General features: G+C 54.4%; 8 protein-coding genes across 8 annotated transcripts; 4 read left to right on the top strand and 4 right to left on the bottom strand.

The window, feature by feature from the left end:
* Window positions 1-4,885: 4,885 nt before the first annotated feature.
* Window positions 4,886-5,050, bottom strand: G6M90_00g051340 (uncharacterized protein; the record flags this gene model as incomplete). Its single annotated transcript, XM_066130507.1, has 1 exon — window positions 4,886-5,050. The coding sequence occupies one exon, from the start codon at window positions 5,048-5,050 to the stop codon at window positions 4,886-4,888; it is 165 nt and encodes a 54-aa protein (XP_065986535.1).
* Window positions 5,051-11,366: 6,316 nt separating this feature from the next.
* On the top strand, window positions 11,367-12,138 carry arpc5-c (Actin-related protein 2/3 complex subunit 5-C; the record flags this gene model as incomplete). The annotated part of the gene is made up of 3 exons (XM_066130506.1): window positions 11,367-11,621; window positions 11,738-11,865; window positions 11,934-12,138. The coding sequence occupies 3 exons, from the start codon at window positions 11,367-11,369 to the stop codon at window positions 12,136-12,138; spliced, it is 588 nt and encodes a 195-aa protein (XP_065986275.1).
* Window positions 12,139-12,322: 184 nt separating this feature from the next.
* Window positions 12,323-13,486, bottom strand: NDUFAF5 (Arginine-hydroxylase NDUFAF5; the record flags this gene model as incomplete). The annotated part of the gene is made up of 2 exons (XM_014684332.1): window positions 12,323-13,147; window positions 13,235-13,486. The coding sequence occupies 2 exons, from the start codon at window positions 13,484-13,486 to the stop codon at window positions 12,323-12,325; spliced, it is 1,077 nt and encodes a 358-aa protein (XP_014539818.1).
* Window positions 13,487-14,375: 889 nt separating this feature from the next.
* Window positions 14,376-17,501, top strand: AP2A2 (AP-2 complex subunit alpha-2; the record flags this gene model as incomplete). The annotated part of the gene is made up of 4 exons (XM_014684331.1): window positions 14,376-14,872; window positions 14,931-15,265; window positions 15,328-17,276; window positions 17,337-17,501. The coding sequence occupies 4 exons, from the start codon at window positions 14,376-14,378 to the stop codon at window positions 17,499-17,501; spliced, it is 2,946 nt and encodes a 981-aa protein (XP_014539817.1).
* Window positions 17,502-17,895: 394 nt separating this feature from the next.
* PLPHP (Pyridoxal phosphate homeostasis protein) lies at window positions 17,896-18,828 on the bottom strand (the record flags this gene model as incomplete). Its single annotated transcript, XM_014684330.1, has 2 exons — window positions 17,896-18,642; window positions 18,721-18,828. 2 exons carry the CDS (start codon window positions 18,826-18,828, stop codon window positions 17,896-17,898), a joined length of 855 nt encoding a protein of 284 aa, XP_014539816.1.
* A 299-nt stretch (window positions 18,829-19,127) lies between these two features.
* G6M90_00g051290 (uncharacterized protein) lies at window positions 19,128-20,270 on the top strand (the record flags this gene model as incomplete). Its single annotated transcript, XM_014684329.1, has 1 exon — window positions 19,128-20,270. One exon carries the CDS (start codon window positions 19,128-19,130, stop codon window positions 20,268-20,270), a length of 1,143 nt encoding a protein of 380 aa, XP_014539815.1.
* Window positions 20,271-21,282: 1,012 nt separating this feature from the next.
* On the top strand, window positions 21,283-23,022 carry G6M90_00g051280 (uncharacterized protein; the record flags this gene model as incomplete). Its single annotated transcript, XM_014684328.1, has 2 exons — window positions 21,283-21,690; window positions 21,799-23,022. 2 exons carry the CDS (start codon window positions 21,283-21,285, stop codon window positions 23,020-23,022), a joined length of 1,632 nt encoding a protein of 543 aa, XP_014539814.1.
* A 500-nt stretch (window positions 23,023-23,522) lies between these two features.
* On the bottom strand, window positions 23,523-24,380 carry aclN_0 (Aspirochlorine biosynthesis protein N; the record flags this gene model as incomplete). Its single annotated transcript, XM_014684327.1, has 1 exon — window positions 23,523-24,380. The coding sequence occupies one exon, from the start codon at window positions 24,378-24,380 to the stop codon at window positions 23,523-23,525; it is 858 nt and encodes a 285-aa protein (XP_014539813.1).
* Window positions 24,381-24,776: the final 396 nt, after the last annotated feature.

Raw genomic sequence — 24,776 nt, 5'->3', positions numbered from 1 at the left:
CGTTTAAACTATGTATGTGTCCAACCCGGCATGTAACAGGCAGGCATGCGATCATGGGACAAGCAACAACAACCACCCTGCGGACATACAGCACTAGCACTAGTCAACTTCACATCCATTCACATTCTCTGTCTAGCCCAAGAAGCCAGTTTAGCTCTCTACTAGTGAGCACAGCCCGGGCAGCAACCCGGCGGTCCAAACGGGCACCAACAATTCTGACCTGTCAACTTACACGGCTGCTCCGTGTCCTCGCATGAATCGCCTCCACGCCCGAAGCAACCACCAAAACAGCACCTCGCAGTCATTTGTCACTTCCATCCCGTCTCGTGACACGACAGCAGCTCAGCTGGCCCTAACAACCTCTGTCTGACGATATACTACTACTACTACTACTACGAAAAGAGAGCACCCACACCTCCCTCCTCCCCCTCCAAACAAAAACCGCGGACCCGACGCTCTGGCTCCCCGAGCAGCCCTCTCCAACCAACCAGCCAACCGGCTCGCGCCCAAAGAAGCCCATCCTCTCCCACTGTTTCCCCATGCAAAAATACCGTGCAGTTCGTCTCTATGTAGCACTAGTAGTACTTGCTTTTCGAGGGGGGGGGTCTCATCGCCCTCCCGCAGCGACAGCCTCGAACCGGCCCGTGACCAGACCCTCCTGCAATGCGCCACGCATAAGACACTCTTTTTTTTTCTTTCTCGTTTTTTGCTTTTTCCGCCTCTTTCCCCAAATCTGCATGTTGGTCCAGTCGATCGTTGCTTTTGGCTCCATTGTATCTCTTTCCCCGGACGGGTTGTTGCAAATCGCCAATGGCCGTTTCCCCGGGCACACACGCCCCCGTCTGTATTGTATCAACACGCCTACTTCCACTCTTACGGATTCCTCTTTTTTGCTTTGCATGACACAAAAAAAGAAGAAGAAGCAACGAAAATCCTTGGAATGAGGTGAAATGAGTCGCGGGGAAAAGGGCAACAAGAAGGAAGAAAAAGGAAGAAAAAGACCCCAAGACCCGGCCTCGCTTGTCGTCTCTTTTCTCCCAAACGGTTCAGACGGCCCTTCCCAACAACTTGGTACCTACTGCTGAATGTCTCGGCCGAAAAAGGGGAGAGAGAGACGAGGAGGCATGGGAGGGGGGGTGCGATCGGGCCAGTCTCTCTGGACCCTTGGTGGTTGAAACCTGCATTCGACAGCGGCGGCGGCGGTCCTGACTGACCTGTCCCAGTTGTTTGGGCGAGACCTCGCAGCATATGTACGCGCCATGTTTTACCCGATCACGTACTTACGGTACTAGTGTAAATGAAATACTACATGTTTCAGAACCCAGAAGCGTGAGCTTCGTCATATTTCTTCTATTCTAATAGACCAAAAGGGGGACCGGGGGGGGAACAGCTCTCATCTAGTCCGCGCCCCGTTGTACTGTACATTTCTAAATGACACAAGCAGTCTCTTGTCGCAAAAAGTACTATACAGGTGTTGTGCGAAGAGAGAAAAAAAAAAGAAAGGGAAAAAACGGGGGTATCATACATCCATATGGCCCCAGTCCTGCCCAGAGCCGTTCATAGCCCTCCTCAGTCTCGCCGTTGTAATGTGTTGGTGGTCTTGTACAAGGTAATGGTACATGGTAACGAGATGTGAGCGGCCCATCTGTGGACGCTTAGTTCAACCCGATTCGCAATCGCCGTGAGGTGTCGCAAACCAGAAGGATAAAACAGGAACGGAGTGAAGCAAATTAGGAAAAAGAAAAGCCGATAAACGCAGAAAAAATGAATCTGTACACAGCCGGCAGGAAGAGAATCCCCAAGATGAAAATGACAAGGAAAAGGAAAAACACAGCAAAATCCCCAAAAGTCTATATGTGATGATTGTCCCCAAACCGTGTTCCCAACCTGGTAGTGACCCAATCTGAGCCTTTGATCTCATCCCGTAGCACCTAGCTGAGGAAAGAGGTCCTAGTCCCGACATATCTCCCCGCTGTGCCATCTCAAGGTCACCATCCAAGACATGTCAAGACATGTTCAGATCTTCGTTCCAGCGAGGTGGACACCCCCTGGAAGACGCGGTGATTGTCTCAAAACCTGGCAGACTGGAGATATGACGAGAAAAGATGCTCGCTCTCGCCAAAAGCAAAAAGTGAAAAAGAAAAAATGAAAATGGGGACAAAATCGAATCCCAGTAGTATCCCAGTCTATAGTTTTGAACGCCGTGTGCCGAACCATATCTCGGAAACAAAAAAAAAAGATTTTTTCCCGTGCATGTGCTGAACATGTCGCAGCAAAATAAAACAAAGTTCCATGGATAGCTTTTGGTGTTCTCGCTGCTGATAAGCAAGATGTGGCTCCGAGCCGTGTTGTGTACAAGTCGACTGATAAAAAGGAAATCCCCAAGATTAAAGTAAATGTGCAAATATGATACCGCAGGCAGGGCGAATTAGAAGCCTCGGGAGGGAAGGAATAAACATGGCCATATCGTGAAGAACGAGTCCACAACCCACAGGGTCAGTGGGTCAGATGCCTGTATCAAACCGTTGAGTTTTCATCAACAGCCGGATAACAAGATTTATCGAGGTTGGGGCCGTGGTGGTGGCTTAGGCACACCAGTCGTATCATAGGCACCGCGGCCCATGTTGCAAACGATGGATGCTTGTCGTACCATTTTGCTGTTTGTGATGGACGGTATAGGTTGTAGTGTACACTGTACTATATTGGTTAGACACCGTTTGCAAATGCGTATACTGGTGCGGCAGGTGCAAAAGGGACTCGAGCTACCGCTCTATATACATGAGAAATGGAAACTTGAACAGGGAGGGCCCGAGGAGTAAGACATGGGTCGACTCTCAAATCAAAAGCAAGCGACTCGGGCAAGCGAGTGTATTGGCAAATGCCAGTTAGAAAACAAGCGACAGTGACTCACAATAATGACGAAGCGTAATTGGTGCAACCGAAAGTTGGCGTGTCCAATCAACAGGAGCACAATTAATTATTGGTCGAGATATTCGGAGGCGATATGAAAAGGAGAGAAAGCCTGAGAGAGTGACTGCCGAATGGCCGGCCAGACTGCAAGTGTTGCCGCTAGTATTGGACTGTTTGGGCACAGTAGCTGATAGAATGCTGGTGTGAATGGACGAGGCGAGATGGATCGGCACCGGCGCGTTGGAACGAGGCTACACAGGGCGAATCGCTGTTGCAAGATGGAAAGACTGGACGAGTACAGAGGGTAGCTCGGGTTGAGAATCGCGTGTCTAAGTGCAACGCAGTGCGAGGGCAGAAAGGACCCTGCAGATGGTGCGGCTATAGTGTTGCTGCAGTCGGTTCGGCGAATCCAGACTACGTGGGTATGAACCCCAACAGACGGCTTCGGTGATGAGCCTCGGTGGTGCTCTGTTGCTGATGATATATGGGCTTTGCTCCTGCTGCTGCTCCTGCCACTTTATGAAGGGGGGGTCTGGGGCGGTTATCTTGGTTGGCGATTGAGTCGCGCGATCGAGACGTCAGTCAGGCACGGACGGGTACCTAGCGCTGGTCGCGAACAATTGGCTCCAAGAAATCTTGGAGCTCTGGGACGGATGGCGGACGGCGGATGGCAGATTGTGGCGCCTAAATTTGTCTAAGTGAGAACAAAGCCAGTGGGGTCAAGTTCTCAAAAATAACAAGAGAGCTGAAGCTCGGGCTTGGCCAGACGAGGTCGATTATAGCAGGGCAGACAGAGATGCAGGTATCGCCGGTGGGCAAACAAGGCAATGCCAAAAACCAAGCTCAGGGCAAATCAAACAAACGAAGCCAAATTGGCGGGTGATGAGGAGGAAGTCAAAGGGAGAGCAGATCAGAGGAATCGGGGTGGGATGAAGAGGGAGCAAGGCGCTTTTGTACAATTACCGGCTGGTCAAAGGCCATTCGTACCCAGTACAAAGGCAACAGGCTAGCAATAATGATTGTCGAGTCGTTAACTTGGACTTGGACTGGGGAAAGCCAAAGAGTCAGTTAGGCAGGGCACAAAAGCAAGGGAAGCGGAAGGGGGGCGTGTGGTTACGTGCCTGGCGTGTGAGATGCTTGACAGAGCTTGAGAGCCAGACACTGGGCAAGACTCCTTTGCGGTTTGAGACCTGGGATTTGCGACCTGCGACCTGCGACCTGCGACCTTGCAGTGTGAAGTAAATACCCAGCCCCAACGCTTTGCTTCTTGTCCGTGCTCATGAAAGGGTGTGGAAACCGCCGCGGCAAGGCAATGCCCCGTACCTTGCACCACCACGCGCAGCGGCCTGGCCAAAAAGAAAGAATTGAGGAAACTTTTGCCAATTGCCCAGGGACCTGGGAAATTTCATCCCGGCATCTTGGGGAATGAAGAACAGCGCAGAAGGAGGGCCTACACGGTCACCAGCCACTCTCGCATCCATGTCGCGGTCGCCCAACGGGGAGGAATACTGGTCCATGTACGGAGTAGCTCGTCGCTGAAGTGAATGTCAGAAGTCCCAAGCGTACCTACAGCGTGCAGGTGCCTAGGAGCATGAACGTGGCCATCTCCAGAGCCGAGTCGAAAACACAGGGCCCCGTGCTGACTCCTGTCACGGTGGCGGCATTGATGATCCTGCCAGAAACGTCGGACTGTGTTAGGCCACCACGTTCGAGCACAACACGTACATGCACACGTAGTCTTGTGTACGGAGTACTCCGTACCTGGCACCTCGATACAAGCACAAGGCGACTCCTACCATTGACCATTGACGAGCTCCACCGATAGGTCCCAGGGCTCAGCTTTCCGATGTCTGCTGTCCGGGCAGAGGCATCCCAGGCCTTGACCACAGACTGGGATGCAACAGCCTGCCACGACGCCCTTCCATCCCTTGGGCTTGGGCTTGGGTCCGTTTGGACGGGGTGTGTCCTCAGCTACTTAGCCTCTAGTACCCCCCAAACAGGGGCTGCTAGCCTCGCCAGTGCTTGCACCAGACCTATTTCTTCGGGTTCCTGACAGGGATCCATCCCCCGGAGCCTTGAGCCGGTCCTCGAGCAGGGGTTGAGCGTAAGAGGTCGCGTTAGGGTCTTTGGCAATGGTCATCCTGGGCGCTTGGCCTTAAACGGCGGGTTGTGGCAGAAATCCGTTTGCCTCAGTGGCTGACCCGACTAGCTGGGAAGCTGGAAAAAGAAAGGGCATACGCTCCTGTCGAGGTCCATTAGATGCGGTGCCGCAAACCGAGAAATAGTACTCCGTACGGAGTACTGCTTTCCCGTCCCTGCCGTGATTGCAGGTGCGTGCATTCGCCTCACTTGCACCAGCTTTGACTACAATCATTTGCTGCACAGAACCGAAGTTTGATGATATGGGGGAACCTTCGTTTGTCTCAGCATCCCCTATTTGTTTTGACACCTTCTTCACGGCGCTTGGACGTCGCCAACTTTAACGTGGTAGTAGTAGTAGTTGGTTTGACTGGCGGCTGCAGGCCCGTGAGGGTGTCAAATCAGCTACCGCCCACATACGCGGTACATCCCGCTGTATCGCCCAAGTTTCTTGGCTACTTCTCGGGTGGTCCGGCAAATTGCATCGACTCGCGGCTGGAGCATCAACATTCAAATAATTAGTTGTAAACCGAGTCTCTGCGAAACGTGCGTCATTCCATGGTCGCGTTCCAGGGCAAGTTCATGTGCTTTTTTTTGTGTTTCGATTTTAGTGGTGATGCGTCAGTAGAGCAGCCCGCAGACATGCCCAAAAACACCACGAATCGGCCTTTGCCAAATTGAACACCGCTGACTTCGGAGCAACTGTTAGCAGGATGTATGTACATACTATCTGCAAAAACCTACAGGAGTCGCCAACAACCCACAGCTCTCACACTTGGGGGCTGTTATGGCGAAAGCTCGCCAAAGTGGGCATTCAATTGGACCATTTTGACCAGAACGCACAAAGACAGCCAAGAAGCGTTGTAAGCAAACAGACACATGGCACGCATCCCTGTCAGTCGTCCCGACAGCTCGGATTATTGACCCATATGCAGCGCCAACAATAAGCGGGCCGAATCCCTGCATTGGCTTGAGTGATAACTCCAGTCTTGTTGGCTGCATGACGGCCCCCCATTGTTCCTTTCTTATGCTTTGTCCTGCCTGCTAATAAACTGGTCAGTGCCTGCGTACCAAGAGAAGTGGAAGGCAACACAGCAACAAGACAAGACACCTTGCGTCTGATTTCGAATCCATGCGTGGGCACACACACCTAGGTAGATTCGGTAAAAATAGCAATGCCATCGACTAGTGTCCCCTTGGACATTCTATCATGGCCTTGTATTAGCATGATCATAACACCTGCCTCACTCACCTCATATAAACATGGGTTTATGTTTATATAGTGGTTCTCTTCATTCTTTTTCTGTCTTTGAAGAAAAAAATTCTTCATAATGCGGGTAAACATTTGTTATGGACCATGTAGCTATACTTCAGCACTGATTCCTTTCTTCCTTGGCGCAGAAGTTGAATCAGCCCAAATGGCAGCTCAGCAAACAGTCGAGCCCTGCGTCGGCGGTTGCGCAGTGGCCATGAGTAAAACACGGAGCAGATTGGCTCAGGCCGGATATGTATTTTCGTCGCATCTTGGTCCGAGTTTCCATCTTGGGGCTTAGCATGTGCTATCCATTCTGAATTAGATACTGTGTCCATCAAAGGAGGGGGGATGAAGGAGTCTTTGTTCATGTTGTTTAGCCGCGAGGGAGGCTCACAATTTTCGTCTCTTTCATGCGGCGCATGAAGATGGAACGTTTCCAACGCCAAGAATTCCTCACAAACTAACAACCATAAAGAAAATGGCATTAGCCCCATCAACCTTTGCATCAATCTGCCCAAGGATCTGATATGAGATGAAGCGGAACCAAGATGCACGGAGCCCCATGCTTGGCCTTTGCAGCCCACGAGGCCGGCCAGCCGTGTCATGGCATTTCGATTTTCAAGATGTGAAGTCCAGGATGCGATTCCATTCGTGATGTTTCAATCTCAGATTGGCTTCACCAGCCGGGAAGGTCCGCTTGGCCGCACCTACCTCAAGTGCTACGGCTCAACACGTTGAGCCTCAGGCAGGTTTTCTCACTACAGCCTGGCTTAGGCTGAGCACCGTCAGCATAACAGATATTGATGAGCAACCTCCAACAAGCAGCCTACTACCTACGTAGGTAGGTACCTTTGGCATACATCATCATGGTGCAACTTTGCCAACAGCATCCGTTGACGTCGGGTTATCACTCCCTGCAAGTGCATAGATGGAAGTTCCACACCCGGTCCTACAGCAATTGCCGCTGGCAACTTCGCCATGACTGGGTCCATCTTTATGCGCTGGACAATTCCTTTAGTTCTTTATGCAAGCACTTTTTGTATACCGGTCCAGCCTCTTTTACGAGACAAGATGAGGCTCCCCGTAGCGCTTACAGGGCAAGGCCTGACCTGGCTACCTTATTTCTGAGATTTGAAGAATGCCAATTCAACATCATGGTGTCGGGGCTGTTGATCTCGACACGCGTATGCACCCCCCACCCTCACTATTTTGAACACTTCAAATGCCACGGCTATTCGGGATCAAACGCTGATCAAACAGTGACAGAAAGCGTCTCTCCCCCTATACTTCGGGCATATCACTGATCTTGGAGCTTTCGCACCTAGACTCACCTGTCATGACTTGGTCCCGCCCTCTAAATTACACCTATTCGGCTGATCCGACTCGGTGCCACGGCCAAAATTGGTGTCACGAAGGATCCCCCCCCAGTGCTGGTCGAACTAGGAAATCTTCCAGAATGTGAGGGTCAAGGAAACAGCAACTAAAAATTTCAAGGCCAGGCAGCTTCTTATTACTAGTACACCATTGTACAACCCGCACTTTGGTGATCCGTATAGCTTGGCCCTTGTGGACACGATCCCTGTCCAGCAATTTAGGATGCCAACCTTGGCGAACCACCGATTCACGCCTCGGCCAAGCAAATGTCTCCGAGGACGTTGGCTTATGCGACCAGGCAAAAAAAGACACGGCTCTGGGAAAATTCTTTACGGCGGTAGTTCCAGTGGAATGTACAGAGTACGCCAGCGGCATTCATGTAACTACGTAGATCTCGCGAATCCCTTCATTCTCGATCGGCATGCAACCCACTGTACCTCGTGCGCCGTACACAATTTGGAATCGGCATCATATGCACCCCAGGCACCCAGTATGCTAAAATACACGTGCCGATGGCACGCCGTCACAGGGCCACCTCACCACCATTCTCTTGTCCAGAGGCTAAATTGGATGTTGTTCCGTTGTTCCTGCATTAGCTTGTTTTGGCGAGCTATGCCCAGACAATACCCAGCATGAAACAGTGGCAATTTGGCATTCGGCTAAGTTCCCAGTCCAGTCATTATGGCTTTTACAAAGACCTCACGTCATAATGCCTGCCAACTCACAGGGGTGTCAGATTGGGCAAAACGTCTGCAGACTGCTAACAGTAGCATCGGCTCGCCCATGTTATAGCAAGCTTCTCTGCATTGCACCAAGAGAATTATAGACGTTTACAGTGTCAGAGGAGACAAACATTTCTACTTCCACGGCCAGCGCATCAATTCATAGTTTTTTGTCGGTGCCCCCGAGCCGGCGTATGTTGTCACACTGATTTTCACACATAATATGCATGCTAGGATCCTGTACTGCGAATTGTCTGAATAAGGCCTCGGCTTGGGGCCCTGGTCTCTCTCTCTCTCTCTCTCTCTCTCTCTCTCTCTTTTTTTTTTTTTGGCCCACCATGCCCCGTCGGACAGTAACGACCTTTTTCCAATCAGTACTTATCCAAACATCAGCTAGCAAATTCAGTCTGGTTAAAGGGCCAACTCATGTCCCTTGTTTACTAGGATGGCCATGACTACCACTTTGCCATGCAATACAATACATAGGTGTTGCGCACCGCCGCCTCACGCGATTTTGCAGACTGTCGCAACCCAGATGTTCTTCAACGCAGCCCCATAGACCGTTTGCAGGCCCCAGCAGGATCACAAGAGCCCCAGAAATGGAGCTGGCCGAAGCAGGTTGGCAGGACACAACTGATTCGTGATCCCTGGCTCTTCTTTGGACGATGGTTGTGGAACACATGCCCAGTCGCCTCAACGGCGGAAGCAGGCCCCTGCCGTCCCGGTACTATTCATGATCTCGCAAAGTCCGATACATGGGCGGATTGCAGGTGGCAGTCTCAGTTAACTCGTTTAACAGCAATCTACTCCGTACTCCGTACGCATCTCATTATTACTGGTACATGCTTGCATCGTACAGAGCTATGCATACGCAACATCGATTAACGACTACGGCTGACTCTGCTCTCATAATACTTCGGTGCCTTCAAGGTCGCGGTCCCCCAATACTCATCCGCGTAAGAACTTTAGGGGTAAAGGGGCGAGATAGGTCCTCGATGTCGTATTCAGACCTTCAGTAGTGCCAGAATGCTGTCCTCGACCGTCGATTGATTAGACTGGTCCACATGTATTACGGCCCTTTTCTTGACAGCCATAATAATGGCAAGGCGCACATTAATACTAAATCATCCACCAAGCACTCGGCACGGAAATGCAGGACTCGCTGATCCGTGGACAAGGTGCTGTTGCAGGTAAGGCGCATGAAGACAGCGGCAGCCTTGTTCCAAGCTGCCTTCTAGAATCATCCCGAGCCACAATGCTTACCGCAAAGCCGTGGAGCATGCATACATACAGTGGGAGGCCGCGCCGCGCCGTTGCACTGCTTAGTAGCATCGTTGCAATAATGTGTCAGTCAAGAGTCAAGTTGCGCGTCCATGCGCATGACGGACACCTCTTGATGCTCGTTGTGTCAACGCCATGACACGACAACGCTCGGCCGCATCTCAGGCACGCTCTCTCCAGTAACAATTGTGTATCAAGACTCACGCCACAAAACTGGTCAAGACCAAAATTTGCCACAGGAGTACGGGGCGTCGTCAATCATCATTCCGCGTTGTCTGGGGTTGCCAGACGGCCGACGTCTTAGTCCCACCCCTAACAAGGATCAATGTTCTTTGACCTAGCAGGCAACCAGGCAGTCTAGCAGTCTGGCAGTCTGGCAGGGTACCGGGGAAGCCTTCCGCTTCGTTCGGCCCATTGTTATTAATTTTAAAAAAAAAATTTCAATCGACCAAGTCCTAGCGAAAGGGTCTTTGGCAGTGGACCTTGGGACTTTGGGTGCTTGGCCGTTCAGGGGCACGAATTGGGCAAGTGGTCTTCTGGAACGCGGCATCAATCATCTTTAGATGAAGTGGATGTCATCTCCAGGGGAAGGCCTTCTAGAAATGAATGTCACTTTCCATCTCGAATCAAGTTGAAACCACGCTGCGTTGTGAGAATGGGAGACGTGAAGTATGGAGTAGGTAGTACAGAGTATTTGGCAGCCAAATCTTACCCGGTGTTAATCCCCTTCCTTTACCATGGACAGCTGAAGACTGGTATTGCTCGAGGTCTTGGTTGGTCGTGTGTCTGCATTTGGCTAAAGTTGCGACTACAATAAGCAAGGTGCAAATGCTGTGACTTCAACAGCTGAGCTGTCACAATACTCATATTGGGAGGGATATTCCGCCCCCAATCTGCGCAATCAAGAATTTTCTCGCAACGGCTCGTTATGTTCGATGCACTTGGTTACAAAATAGCCAGTGGCCGTATTTACATCATCGTTGAGTGTGTTGTTGACACGTTTCCAAGTACAGGGTAGTTGGGTGTGAGTACTTCTGAGATTACCAGGTGTACCTACCCGCCTTAGGGTAGGTAAGTACCTGGGGAAGTAGGAAGAGATACAATACATTGCAATAGTACGGAGTAGGCGCCTGGGCATCTACCTACTCAAGTACTTGAGTAGTTTTACGCTTCTATGCCTTGCTGTATCAAGGCTGACACTGGTCGGGTTTGGACTCTTATCAGTGCTCTGGTTGTAAAGGCTTGAGAATGGCTGGATTCGCGAAACACATGAAACGCATGCTTTTTTCAACCACAACCGAATTTGCTGCACCACAACCGACGCTGCAAACCGAACAATAAACACACGACTAAAACAAGCACGCCATAAAACACATATGCAAGATGAAGTGCCCGAGTCTCGCGCAACGCAAGGGCTCGCGGCTCTGCTAACACGGTACATCTAGACGCACCAATCCAAAACGTAAAAAAAGGTATACTGCTAACCAGCCGAACCTCCGCCCCAACTAAGCCCTCCCCATCTCGCCCCGCCATCCGTGACGCAGCTTCCTGCGGTTCGTTCGGCCTCGTCGCAGCTCCCAAGCTGCTCCATCTACAAACATTGAAGCATACGTCGCCAACGTCGGGCCTTTGGCACGCCTCGTCTTCACCCTGCCGACCCGGAAAAAATCCACGCCAAACGAACCATGTCCATCATCCAGCAGCACACGAGCGCCACGCTCAGCGACGCATGGCGGACCACCAACATCGACGCATACAATGAAGACTCGAGCGTCAACTTCGACACCTCGACATTGCACCCGCCACAGCCCGAGATCAGCGAGGCCGAAGCCCGCCAACTATCCGGCCAGGTCAGACAGTTGCTGAGGGGTGGCGACGCCGAGGGCGCACTGAGGGGATGCTTGGAGACGCCCGTTTACAACGGCACCGAGGGGGCAAAGGTGCGTCGGGGAGGACCCTGGGACCCTATGTCTGCCAGCGTGGGAGGCTGTGTACTCTCTTTTTCTTTACACTTTGCAAGAGGGGACATTTGCTAACGGGCGGGCGGGGAATATAGGATGCACATCTCCAGACCATCATCGAGGTCCTACAGTCGATCAAGGCGAGTGACATGAGCCCTCTGCTCAGGGGCATCTACGAATCCCCAGGCGGCAGCGAGTGCCTCGACGTTCTGATGAAGTACATGTATGGAATCCCGCCACGTTCCTGGACCACATGCATCGGGAACGAGATGTGACTAACGGGCCCGGTAGTTACAAGGGAATGGCCATGGGCCAGCCTAAGTCAGCGTCGAGAGTGACCCCCCAGTCCACCGGCGGCTTTGGCTCTCGCTCTGGTGTTTCCAACGAGCCTGCGTCCGCGGCGATGAGCGTCCTGCTCAGCTGGCACGAGAAGCTTGTCGAGGTTGCGGGGCTGGGATGCATTGGCCGAACCATGACGGACTGGAGGAGGGTGTGAAGGATTGCCGGGGCTGGCATGTTTGTAGGGTGCTGGGAAAAAAAGGCGTAAACGACTCTGATGACACTGGTGCAAAATGGAATAATAGAGGTTACTCCTACAACACGAGCAAAGCGCAAGATTTGGCGTCTCGGCCGGTGTGGGTATTGGCACATGCCTCGTGGCTATGGTACATGACTGTGTTTTACTGCTTCTTCTCCAGGACATCCTTCAAGTTGACTTCGCCGCTGCCCCTGGCCAGCGGCTGCGGCTGGTCTTGACCCTCCTTCCAGCCTATCATGTAGATGATTCTAAACGTGGCCGGGATAGAACCGTCTGGGTTCCCGTGCAATTCTCTATAGATGGCTTCATTCGCGAGGAGAACGTCTCTCCGGATGGGGCCCATTTCCCTGCCCAGGATGGCATTGTTCTCCCCCATGGCCTGGAGGTCTCGCATCAGCGCAAAGGTATCCGGGTAGTCGACAATGATGTCGTCCACGTCGACGGTCAGCATTTTGAACCCAGCCTTTTGCAGCAAACCGCCGACGTCCCGCACGTCCGCCAGTGGTGATACGTGGGGGGACAGGCCGCCCCTCCGCTCCAGATCGGCGAGCTGTAGGGATGTGCGGAGCTCAAAGAGCGTATCTCCGCCGAGCATGGCTCCGATGAAGGGTGAGTCTGGTTTTAAAATGCTGTTGATCTGGGACAAGACGCCGGGCAGGTCGTTGATCCAGTGCAGGCTGAGCGAGCTCATGACCAGGTCAAAGGAATCTGGCCCAAAGGGGATGCTCTCTTCGTCCTCCAGGACTTGCCGCGTAATGTGGAGCTTCCTGTTGAAGTCGTGGTCCGAGTCGCGGTACAGGAGAGTTTCGGAGGAGTCGGCGGCGATTAATTCGGATATGCGCGCTGATAGAGGCGGTGATGTAGGCGTGGACGGGTCGGGGTCGGGGTTCTCGCGGACGAGCGCTCTGGCTAGGTTGCATGAGTTGGCGCCCAGGTCCAGGACTTTGGGAAAGTGTCGGTTGATGTCCTATTTGGAGACGAGGGGGGAACCGTTTGTTAGCAATTGTAGCAATTTGAGCAATGAAGGCGTGTTGAAGGCCGTGGTACACCGTACAAGTAGTCGCTCAGAGACTCGGACGGCCACCTCATCCTTCAGGTAGTCTGCCTGCCGGCTTTCCTGGGGCCTGGAAGCTGCGCGCTCCTTTTGAAGCCATTTCGTCCGTCGGTTGAAGACTTGGAACCGCGGGGCGCCCGTGGAATGAACGGCGTATGTTCGTCGGCTGGTGGCTTGGGGAGAAGGGCCGGACAAGGGCGGCAGTCTATGCAGGACGTTGCCCAGCGGGCGTGGTCGCATGCATGCTGACATTACATTCGGATGGGTACGCAGACAATGCATGCGGCGGAAGACGGCGGGAGGCGATGCTATTCAATCCATGGATGTCAATGGTGCAGCTGCGCTTTACTGTTGAGCTCGATGGATTTATTTTACGCTCGATATTTGAAGGTTGGAGGTTGCCGTCCATGCTGACCAATGAAGTGCGGGCTGGATAGCCGTTCGGGGACGTCAGCTTGGCATTCAACGATGCGCTGCCCACATCAGTCATCAATTGATCCGTTTCCAGGACGCATGAGTGGCCTCGGTGGCGGCGACAGGCGCCAATGGGCAGCACCATCCCCTGTTGGCCGCCCAAGGCGCCTCGTGCCAGGCCCGTACTTCAGGATACTGGCCTGCTGAAGAACGGGACTGGTCAGTTACCCGACATCAACCTGACGGAGGGTACGGAGCACCGAGTAGACCCCTCCCTCTTCAAGATCGTCAGAGCTACCAAGCTCAGCAACTTGCCATCCGCCCGCACACGTGGGAGCTTCAGTTTGTCGTGCGCCTGTGGCAAGTCTGTAGCGGAGATATCCAGAGGTCAAGTATAGGTTGGCCGACGGCGCAACCCTGGAAGGCGGCGATTTGGGAGAGGAAACGTTGGAACGTTTGCACTTTAGCCCCTGGCCGCGTATCCCGCCCATCGTCCATCGCCGACATTCAACACTTGGACGCTTGGGCACAACGAGCGACAAACGACAAGCGACAGCCGAACCATCCGTTGCCATTTCGCGCCAGGCATTTGGCTATGCCATCGGACCTGCACCTAATCGACAATTAATTCCTATCCTCACCGAAATTATCCCGCCGACAAAACTTGCTCGCCGTGGCGTCCTAGGGAAAGGAGACGTCAGCCAGGGGCTGCCCGACGACTTCCACCATGTCGGCTCCAGGAAGCGGCTTTCTCGGCCGCTCAAGCAGCAGCAACGCCAACATGCGAGGCTTGGTGCAGTTCATCGCCGATTTGAGAAACGCCCGAGCCCGTGAACTGGAAGAGAAGCGAATCAACAAGGAGCTGGCCAACATTCGGCAAAAGTTCAAGGATGGCAACCTCAGCGGCTACCACAAGAAGAAATATGTCTGCAAGCTGCTGTACATTTACATTTTGGGTTGGAACGTCGACTTTGGCCACCTCGAGGCAGTCAATCTCATCTCGGCACAAAAGTATTCAGAGAAGCAGATTGGCTACCTTGCCATGACGCTCTTCCTCCACGAAAAGCACGAGCTGCTACATCTTGTCGTCAATAGCATTCGGAAGGATTTGTTGGATCATAACGAGCTTTTCAACTGCTTGGCTCTGCATGCCATTGCCAATGTAGGAGGCCGGGAGATGGGCGAGGCGCTTAGCTCCGAGGTTCATCGACTGCTGATCTCACCGTGAGCCTTCATCAGCTGGCTGACCCATCAACAGTTTCACGTGCTAACATGGCTGCAGAACTTCAAAGTCGTTTGTCAAGAAGAAGGCTGCCCTGACTTTGCTGCGTCTCTACCGCAAATATCCCGACATCGTCTCTCCCCAGTGGGCCGAGCGCATCATTCATCTCATGGATGATGTCGATCTGGGAGTTGCCCTGTCTGTCACGTCGCTTGTCATGGCTCTTGCGCAAGACAACCTCGACGGATACAAGGGGGCTTATGCAAAGGCAGCCGCGCGACTAAAGCGCATCATCATTGATGGCGAATACACCATAGACTACCTCTACTACAAAGTTCCGTGCCCTTGGCTACAGATTAAGCTTTTGAGGCTTCTTCAATACTTTCCACCCTCTGGTATGTTGTGCTCTTGTGTCCGGTGTGCATGGTTTTCCGTGCTAATGTGCGCAACAACGCAGAGGACACTCATGTGCGAAACATGATTCGAGAATCTTTGCAGCGAATCCTAAACCTGGCAATGGAAGCCAACAAGAATGTTCAGCAGAACAACGCCCAGAATGCAGTCTTATTCGAAGCCATCAACCTAATTATCCACCTTGATACCGAGCATGCGCTCATGAAGCAGATTTCTTCCCGACTGGGCCGGTTCATCCAGAGCAGAGAGACAAATGTGCGATATCTCGGTTTGGAGGCCATGACACATCTGGCAGCTCGAACAGAAACCCTCATACCCATCAAGCAGCATCAAGACATTATCCTCGGATCCCTCAAAGACAGAGATATTAGTGTTCGCAGAAAGGGGTTGGATCTGCTGTACAGCATGTGCGACGCCACCAACGCCAGGATCATTGTCGGCGAATTGCTGCACTTTCTTCAGAACGCAGACTTTGCCATTCGAGAGGAAATGGTTCTCAAGATTGCCATTCTCACGGAGAAATATGCCACTGATGTCCAGTGGTACGTCGATATTTCGTTGCGTCTGATTGCCATGGCTGGTGATCATGTCAGTGACGAGGTCTGGCAACGAGTAATTCAAATCGTCACCAACAATGAAGAGCTCCAAGTTTATGCGGCGCAAACTGCTTTGCAGTACGTCAAATCAGACCACTGCCACGAGACATTGGTCAAGATTGGAGCGTATATTCTGGGCGAATTTGGCCACTTGGTCGCCGACCAGCCTCGCTGCAGCCCGATTGAGCAATTCATGGCTCTCCAGGGGAAGCTGTCTGGTTGTTCTCCCAGCACTCGGGCCATGATCTTGTCATGCTTCATCAAATTCGTCAACTTGTTCCCTGAAATCAAACCACAGTTGCTCCACACATTCGAGGTGTACAGTCACACGTTGGACTCGGAGATGCAGCAGAGAGCGTGCGAATATCTGACTCTGGCGAGCATGCCCACTGACGACTTGCTGAGAACAGTTTGCGATGAGATGCCACCTTTTCCCGAGCGAGAGTCTGCACTTCTTTCCCGACTCCACCAGAAGCACGCAAACACCAGTGACCGCCGTACGTGGGTCGTCGGAGGCAAGGATGCCAATTCTGACGGCACCGAGCTCGGTATGGCAAAGCCGGGAGGCCTTAAGAGGACCTTTAGCTCCGCTGCCGCCATCAACGGTGGAAGAGCCAATGGGAGTGCCAATGGTGCCAACGATCTTGCGGGCCTGAATATGAACGCCCCATCGCCGTCGGAGCCCAAGATGCTCAAGGCTCCTAACCTGGCGAGCGCTGCGCACTTGTCTCCTGGCTGGGAGAAGGGTTTCGACAGACTCATGGTCCGATCGGATGGTATCTTGTACGAAGATGGTCAGGTTCAAATCGGTGTCCGATCCGAATGCCGCGGACAGGCGGTTTGCATTATTGCCTACTTTTCCAACAAGTCACCGTCGCCCATGACTTCCTTCACAACCACCCTGGATCTTGACGAGAGCGAGAAGAGCAAACTGACTTGGGATGTCAGAGAGCTCCCCGACAGTACGATTGCCCCGGGGGGACAAACGAAACAAGTCACCGTGTTTGAGTCCAAGAAGATTTTCGACAAGAGCCCGACCGTGCGAATCAGTTATCTCGCGGGCGCTCTGCAAGCGGTGACGGTGAAGCTGCCCGTCGCCGCACACAAGTTCATGGACCCTGCGGATCTTTCCGCCGAAGACTTCTTCAAGCGCTGGAAGCAGATTGGGGCGGGATCTCGCGAGGCACAGGCGATTTTCGGGCTCACAAGCGGCAAGAGCAACACGAGAGAACTCACGGAGAAGTTTGTTGTCGACACCGTCGAGGGCCTCCGATGGCGTGTGCTGGACATGGTTGACCCCAACCCAAAGAACATTGTTGGCGCCAGCGTGCTGCACACCTCGGAGGGAGGAAAATTTGGCTGTCTCTTGCGTCTGGAGCCCAACTATTCCAGCCAGGTAGGGGGACCCTTGCTGGCAAACCCGCATAGTGATTGCTCTGACTGACAAACGTTGTAGATGATCCGACTTACCATCCGCGCCACAGACGACTCAGTACCGGCAATCATGTTGAAACTCACGCAGGAGAGACTCGCGCAGGGGGTCTCAACTATCCCCGAGCACCGTGAACCGCCCACACGTCAGGAAATTTCAGAAGCGTTTGCAAACACCATGGTTACGTAGACGGGTGCCAAGTCATCATGTCCTGTGGAAGGATGTGCTTTGCGGGTTCGCTAAGCACAGGGCGGTTTTTGGAACGGAAAGGCATTTTGGAGTTGTGGAGAAAGTTTGACTTTTGGAATGTGCATACTACTTAGTTAATGGTTGCTCTGCATGGGAAGGTTGTGAAAAGCATAGTCCGGCCGCAGAGAGCATTTGTTTTATGTGGACCGATACCAGGATTTCAATGAGATTTGTCTTTTTTTTTTCTTTTTCTTTTTCTTTTTTTCTTTTTTTCACTCTTGACGTCCATGATTCCAGTTGGCCGCCGTGGCTCTCGCCAAATCAATCAACGGTGCGGGCTGGGAACATGTTGTCCCTGCATGTATGTACAGCACCAATGGGTCCGACCTACGGGCTACTCCTTAATCTTTGCATCGGCCTTTGCGGGCCTCGTGCCGAAAATCGTACTGCCAACCCTCACCTCGCCGCTGCCCAAAACGACGGCGCCCTCAAAGTCCTCGCTCATGCCCATGCTCAGCTCCAGCCTCGCGTCGTCGAGCGCCAGCTGCCTGGCCACCAGATCCCTCTGCTGCTTGAGCGCGATAAAGTCGTCGTTTTCATTGTCCGCGGTCGTGGCCTTGCTCCGCGCGATGGCGCCAATGGTCATGAGCCCCAGGAGGTGCAGGTTCGGGCAGTTGCTGATGATTTCGCGGCACAGCGCCACGGTTTCCTCGCCCGGGGCGCAGCCGGACTTGGCTTCCTCCCCGGACGTGTTGACCTGCACGTGGACGGACAGCTTGGGCAGCGACGGGTCCGAGGCGAGGAGGGCGCCGCGCGTGGTGTTGAGGAGGGCTGCCTTCTTGAGGGTGTCTACGGATGAGACGCAGAACAGGTTGGGGATCTTGGCGAGCGTCTTGCAGTGGCCTGGGAGGTGTGTCAACGGGCCGCTGTGGACCTGTCGATGAGAAGCAGGGGAGTAGCAGTTGTTACCTGATTGTAAGCCGCCGATAAAGTGCCATTGTATGGTCTTGGGGAGGAGCTGTGCCTTTTGAGTGAGTTCCTGCGTGTAGTTTTCGCCAAAGTGACGGTGGGAGGCGGGCGCCTGGTGGAGGGCGAGGATGTCATTGGCGGGCTTGAGCTTGGATACGGCGACGAGCCTGACCTGCGTGTGGTGTGTCAACTGACGGTGTCGTGCCGCTGGTATTTACCATGTGTGCCGTCGGGTGCCGCGCCTACTTACATCACGGCCATGGGCGAGGCCACCGATGCGCTCCTTGACAGACGATAGCTGCGAGATGAGAGCCTGGGCTCTCGTGGGATCGACGCGCATTTCCTCGGCTTCACTCATTTCCCCAGTCCTTTTCTCTCTCTCATCTGGCCTGGATAATTCGGCGGCAAGGCGGGACGAGGGTTTCGGAACGAGGTCAAGTTATCTGATGAGTTTTGGCTGGCGTTGGAGTCGATGAGTCGGGTCATCATCGGCTGGTCCACTTTCGCCATGTAGAACCACAACTTGTCACGTTTCCGTGCACATCGACGCCCTTTCAGATACATGCCCGGCAAACCAACCAGACCAATGAGTTTGTCATTTCTGCTTGATTGAGCAAGGAGCACCGGCAGCCGTTGGTTCGGAATCCACAACCGCAAATGGCGGAGCAGAAACATGCCCGCAGACGGACAAGCAGCAATGCGGCCACGCTCCCCGTCAGAAACGGCCAGCATGCGCGGAAGCAGTCCAAAGCAGCCGTACAGCCCAGGTCGGCACATACCGCCGACGACTTTCTCCACGACTTTCTAGACGCCTCATTTGATCCCGCCGCCTACCTGAATGCTACTTTGCCGCCTCTCGCCAGCAGGCAGGCGTCCTCCCAGCCGGCTGGTGCTGTGCCGCTCGCCGAGCTGTCCGCCCAAGCGCAGACCTTGCTATCGCAGCTGAATGCGCAGACTACCCGGCTGTCCAATACGCTGACACAGCTGACGGATGATATTTTGAGGAGCGGCAGCCGGCTGGCGTACGAGGTGGAGTTGCTGAGGGGCGAGACGCTGGGCCTGTCGGAAATGTTGCACGAGACGCTCAAGGAGGACATTGAGGTTTTCGTCCCGGGTGGTCTGCAGCCGAATCACGAAACGAGGAAGGAGGCCACCAGGAGGGGTGAAGCCGACGAGGACAAGGACGGCGTTGAGGCGTCGCCGCCGCCGGCTGATGCCGCCGCTGCCACCGGTGCCAACGACTCATCTGACCCGGAATACATCAAACAGCTACAGACACTCACACTGGTCCGGTCACGCCTCGAATCCGTCATCCAGACCTTTGGCGACGCCATGGACTTTACCTTCCCGCCGTCAGAAGTATCCGTCAGCTCGGGGTTCCTGTCCGTCTCCGCGCCGGAACCCGGCTCCGAGCAGCAGAGCTCCGAGGAAAAGGGGCAGCAAGTACTACGGAAGCTGCGCGACGAGATTGCGGGCTTTCTACAGCAGAGCGACGACCCCATCCAGGGCATTGAAAGGGCCGCCGCTAGGATCGAGGAGCTCAAGGAGCTGAGTGTCGTGTGGAAAGGCACGGCGGAGGAAAAGGGCCGCAGCAAGTTTATTGAGAGCCTGGCCAAGATGGTCGAGGATAGGCATAGGGACTTGGTGAGGGAGATGGACCAGGCGGCGAGGAGGGAGGGCCGGGCTGCGGGCTCACAAGGCAAGAAGCCTGGTGGCCAGGAGGGGGCTGGCGAGGAATCCAAGGTTCCTGGCGGGTTTGGACTCATTAGCCAGTTGCAGAAATTGAGGAGCGGGCTGTAGATGATGGGTTGTGACTGAATGGGCTTGTGGGCTGGTATATACGATATGTGTATCCATGGACTGAATAAGGATGTCGCTGGGACAGAGGTAAGTCGATGATGATGAAAACTTCTGGTCACTGGTGTAGAAAGAGGCGAAATATCCCCCTGGACTTTTGATATGGGAGACATATGACATTTGTCCATGGCAACTACTTGACTGACGTGGGCTGCGTTCTGGTCTGGTCCTTGAGCACCTGTGGTGCATTGCCAGTTGCGGCTATATACAATTTTGCAAGGCAGAAACGCATGGGCGCTTTTGAAGAAGAGCAGCCCCCTGATGAAACTACTAATAACTACTCGAGCACACCTTCTCTATCAATGCATGAACATGAAACAAGCGGGTGAATCGACCTCGCCGCGGCTCGAGAGAACCTACAGTGCATGCGTCGTCCATCAACATTGTCTCGCACTGTACGACGGAACCCCCCATGCCCCTTTGGAGTGGTTCAACCCGTACCAACCAATCACAGGGCTCCCGCTTGAGGACCCTAAGCGCAGGCGGCAGGCGGTGAGCGGGTCCGCGACTAACACGACTTTGGGCTTGACCTAGCCAAAGCCGCCTTGACACCGGGGCAGAACGAACGAGACCAGACTTGACTGACGATTGTTCGGCTGACCTGATTGCTACGCTGCTGCACTCGGCCACGCACCTTTGTCGTCAGTCGTCGTTGTTCTCGCTCCGACCTCACCGACAGGCGGTACTTTATGTTTCTCTCTTTCAATCGTTGCAGGCGCATTTTGCAGCACTGTTGATTTTGCTTTCTCGTTCCGCCGCTCGCTGTGGAATAGAGACTCACACCCGGAACAAGTTGTACTCGGGGCGCAGACGGGCAGAGCACCGAGTCTTTGCAACACCGCAATCGCTCCAGACTGCTCTGCATTTCCTCTTGGTGTGCCCGCTTTCTCCATCCTGCATCACTGGCAACTGAACTCTCTGCTTCGGACCGGCGGCCGCCTTGCCAGCTCTGAAGATGGCCGCAAGTGACAATACCGTCCCCTCCGCCCTTGGCGGCAAACCCGAGCGACGCTCTCCTCCTCCAGCGTCACAATCGAAGCGCGACAGAAAGAGACAGGCCCTCATGGAGCGTCTCTCCAGCATGACGGACAAGTTTCAGCGCGAACAGGACATGACGTACCGCGACCAGCTGCAGAAGATCCAGTACGAGATTGGCCTCGTGCAGCGATTCGATCCATACGACACAAACGCTTTGGAGGTTGCCGCTGAGCTGCAAAGAGAACACAGACAGACCCAGGGGCCTCCGGTCCATGCTGAGTCTGCCCGTAGCCTCATGGACATGGCTGGAATCAAGTTTCCCAACTTTATTGACGAAATTGAGGATTTGATTGAGATTCGTGATTTTCAACTGACGCAGTCAAAGGTGAGCAAAGACGAGAGACAAGACACCCCTCCCCCTCAAGAATAAAACAAGATGAAATGAAACAACGTTCGTTTGTGAATACAACTGACATTGACCTTGTGTATTCAGAATGAATATGAACGAAAAGTACAAGAGTACAAGAATACCCACGCCTACAAGGTCGAGACGGCCCGCCGCGAGCACATGGCCCTGACCAGCACCTTGCGCGACCGACTTATCAACACCCTGACACAAAAGAAGAACCGACTGAATAGGGAAAAGGAAGTGTTGGAGATTAACGATTCCAATGCCTTGCTCCTGAACCCGAATCACTTTTCTCTCACAAACCCTGGCAGCCCCGGCGGAACCCACGGCAAGCGTGCCACCAGACTTCGCAAGGATGCCGACGACCTTCAAATGTTTTCGGATAAGAAGCGAAAGCGAAATCCTGGAGAGGACGACGGATCGCCCGGCCCGATGCGCCGCGGCCTGGATCCCAACAGCACAACTCCCCTGTGGCAGTCGGAAAAGGCACGTGCTGTCGCGAAGCAAAACGGCCCCATTTATAGCATCGACAAGCTCTTCACCGACAAAGAATTGTCCCTGCATTACAACAGCGCGGCTTTGGCTGCGCATCAATACGTCCTGCGCAACCGTGTCAACGGCAACGCTTCGTCCCCCGACGACAGCGACTCGGGCAACGGGGACGACAACGACGCCGACTCTGTCCTGTCGGCGCCCATGATGGAACGCCAGGTATCACACGCCACCCGCAGCACCAGAGGCGGCGCAAACACAAACTTCTTGGACGACAAGATCCTCGGCGTGGAGGGCATTGCCAACTTTGAGGTCCCGGCCAACCTGGACCTGATGCATGCCCAAGAACCCCCCAAGATGCCCCCTCACGTGCCCCAGCAGTATCTAAAGCCGTACCCCAGATCTGCGGACCAGAACTTCCCGGTTCCACTTTCACAGGACGACATCATGTCGGACCTGTCCGTCATGGGCTTCCTCAAACAGTACGATCACTCTCACAAGCCCGGCGCACACCTTGACGCCCCGACTGGGCTGCGCAAAATCCTCGAAGCCGTCTCCATCCCGTACCAACAGGGCCGCTTCGTAGCCATCACCAGCGCCGCGCGGGAAGACCCCGAAAACTTTCGCGACTCCCTTGGGATCCCCACCAGCGGCCTGCGAGACCAACTGAGCCCTGGCCACGGCGGCTCCAACCAGTCTGTGGCGGGATACTCTGCGTCGGCCATACCCATGAGCAGACAGAGCAGCCTCGGCGGCGTGGCCATGAGCCGACAAGGAACGACGGGCAGCGGACGAGGCAGAGCCCGCCGCGGCTGAGAGCGCTGCTTTTGGATCCATCGGCATGGAGGGGATTTGTATTTTGCCATCCAGCGACGGCGTCTCTGTCCTTGCTACTGTTTTTTTTTTGTTTTTGGGCTGTCATAGGGGGCCAGTTAGAAAGATGTGCATGCGCTGGTTTGTCTTTGCATGACGCACTTGCTCTGTGCCGAGGGGAAGGGGGTTACATTGATTATTCTGGCTTTGGACAATAAGGGTCTAGTTGTTATGTTTCCCGGTCCCCCTCTTCTGTTCTGTTATGTCACAGTTTCCTAGGTTGACTTGATTGACGATTCTGGTTGGGCTACGCATTGCCATTGATGTTAGTTGGCAGGCATAGATGTTTACTCGGGGCGTTTAAATTGATCCACGTTGGCCAAGAGTTTTTCATTCCTTTCCATATTCCGACTCGATATTGCAAAAATGCCAAAACAAACAAAGACTCGCAGCGCAAGAAGATGCCCAATACTAAAATAATTCAAGACAAGAATATGCCTCCGTCACGGCCCAAACACCAAGGCCCTCACCTCGATGCTCTCCCTGCCCTCGGCACCCAGCCTCGTCCTCGGGTCGACAAAGGCCGTGTGCGGGACGCGGCCGCCGACGCGGCTCCCCGGCCGGAGCGACTCGCTGTCGAAGCACTCGAGCAGCAGCCTCTCGCTGCCCGTCATGCCGCTGAGGTAGTACCATTCCTGGCGGGGGCTGTAGCGCACGGCGGCCGTCTCGCCCGTGTAGCCGTCCGGGTAGCGGTGCTCGACGGGCACGACGTCGGCGGGGTCGAGGGTCGCGGCGCTGGCAAAGGCGAGCGGGAACGACTCGACGGGGCGGGCGTTGAGCGGGCGCCAGACGTTGACGATGCGGTGGCGCCCGGCGAGAAGGGCGTCGGCCTCGTCGGGGAAGTAGCGCCGCACGCGCTTTTCCACCGACGCGGCCGTCTGGTCGATGTGCACGCGGGTGACGGGGGTTCGGGGCGCGGCCGGGTCGGCGCGGCGGAGGGTGTGGTCGAAGATGTGCACGGCGCGGGAGCCGGGGATGGCGGCGAGCAGGAGCGCCTCCACCTCGGGGTAGTAGCGGGCGCGGATGGAGGCGTCGTCGGCGAAGGAGGGTTCCGACGAGGGCGCCACGTCGGAGATGATTTGGAAGGCGTCGCGGTCGAGGGTGAAGGCGGACTCGCGGCCGCGCACGTCGCGGATGAGCGTGTCCTGCACGTGGTCGCTGTAGTTGCGCTGGGGCTGCCCGGCCGGCGGGGAGTCGACGTAGTTGAATGGGCGCGCGGCCTTGTCGGCGGGCGGCGCGTAGAAGTTGAGCGCCGCCGTGACGTCGCCGCGAGGCACTTGGTCCGGGGAGGGGATGGCCATGGTGGGCGATGTGCCGGAGGTTTCGGGGCGGGACGGGCCTGTGACGAGAATGGTTTAATATCTAAAGGGTACGGTTATGTGATGGGCGCAAGGATGCAGGATGCGACTGAATAGCGGATTGTTGGCGTGTGTTGATGGCTGCGTCTGGTGCGTGAGTCCGGAGCCGTGGCGCTGAGGTCCATGACGAGCGCATCCATTTATACATGTACATGTTCTCGCCGGGTCTCAAGCCTCGGCCATGGCCCGGCATTAGATTTCAAATCAAGCAGTGAATCAATCGTCCGGGTAAAAACCAGGCGGCTCTACCCGCCTGCAGGGCGTACTGCATCGACGGGCCTGGCACGTCATGGCGACTGGGCCATTTGTAAGATGTGATTACTAAATTGCCTGTTTGGG

The sequence above is a fragment of the Metarhizium brunneum genome, chromosome 2 (assembly GCF_013426205.1).
Source record: "Metarhizium brunneum chromosome 2, complete sequence".
Lineage (NCBI taxonomy): Eukaryota > Fungi > Ascomycota > Sordariomycetes > Hypocreales > Clavicipitaceae > Metarhizium > Metarhizium brunneum.
Note: the sequence above shows the minus strand (reverse complement) of the source record. Positions and strands in the feature narration are given on the sequence as shown.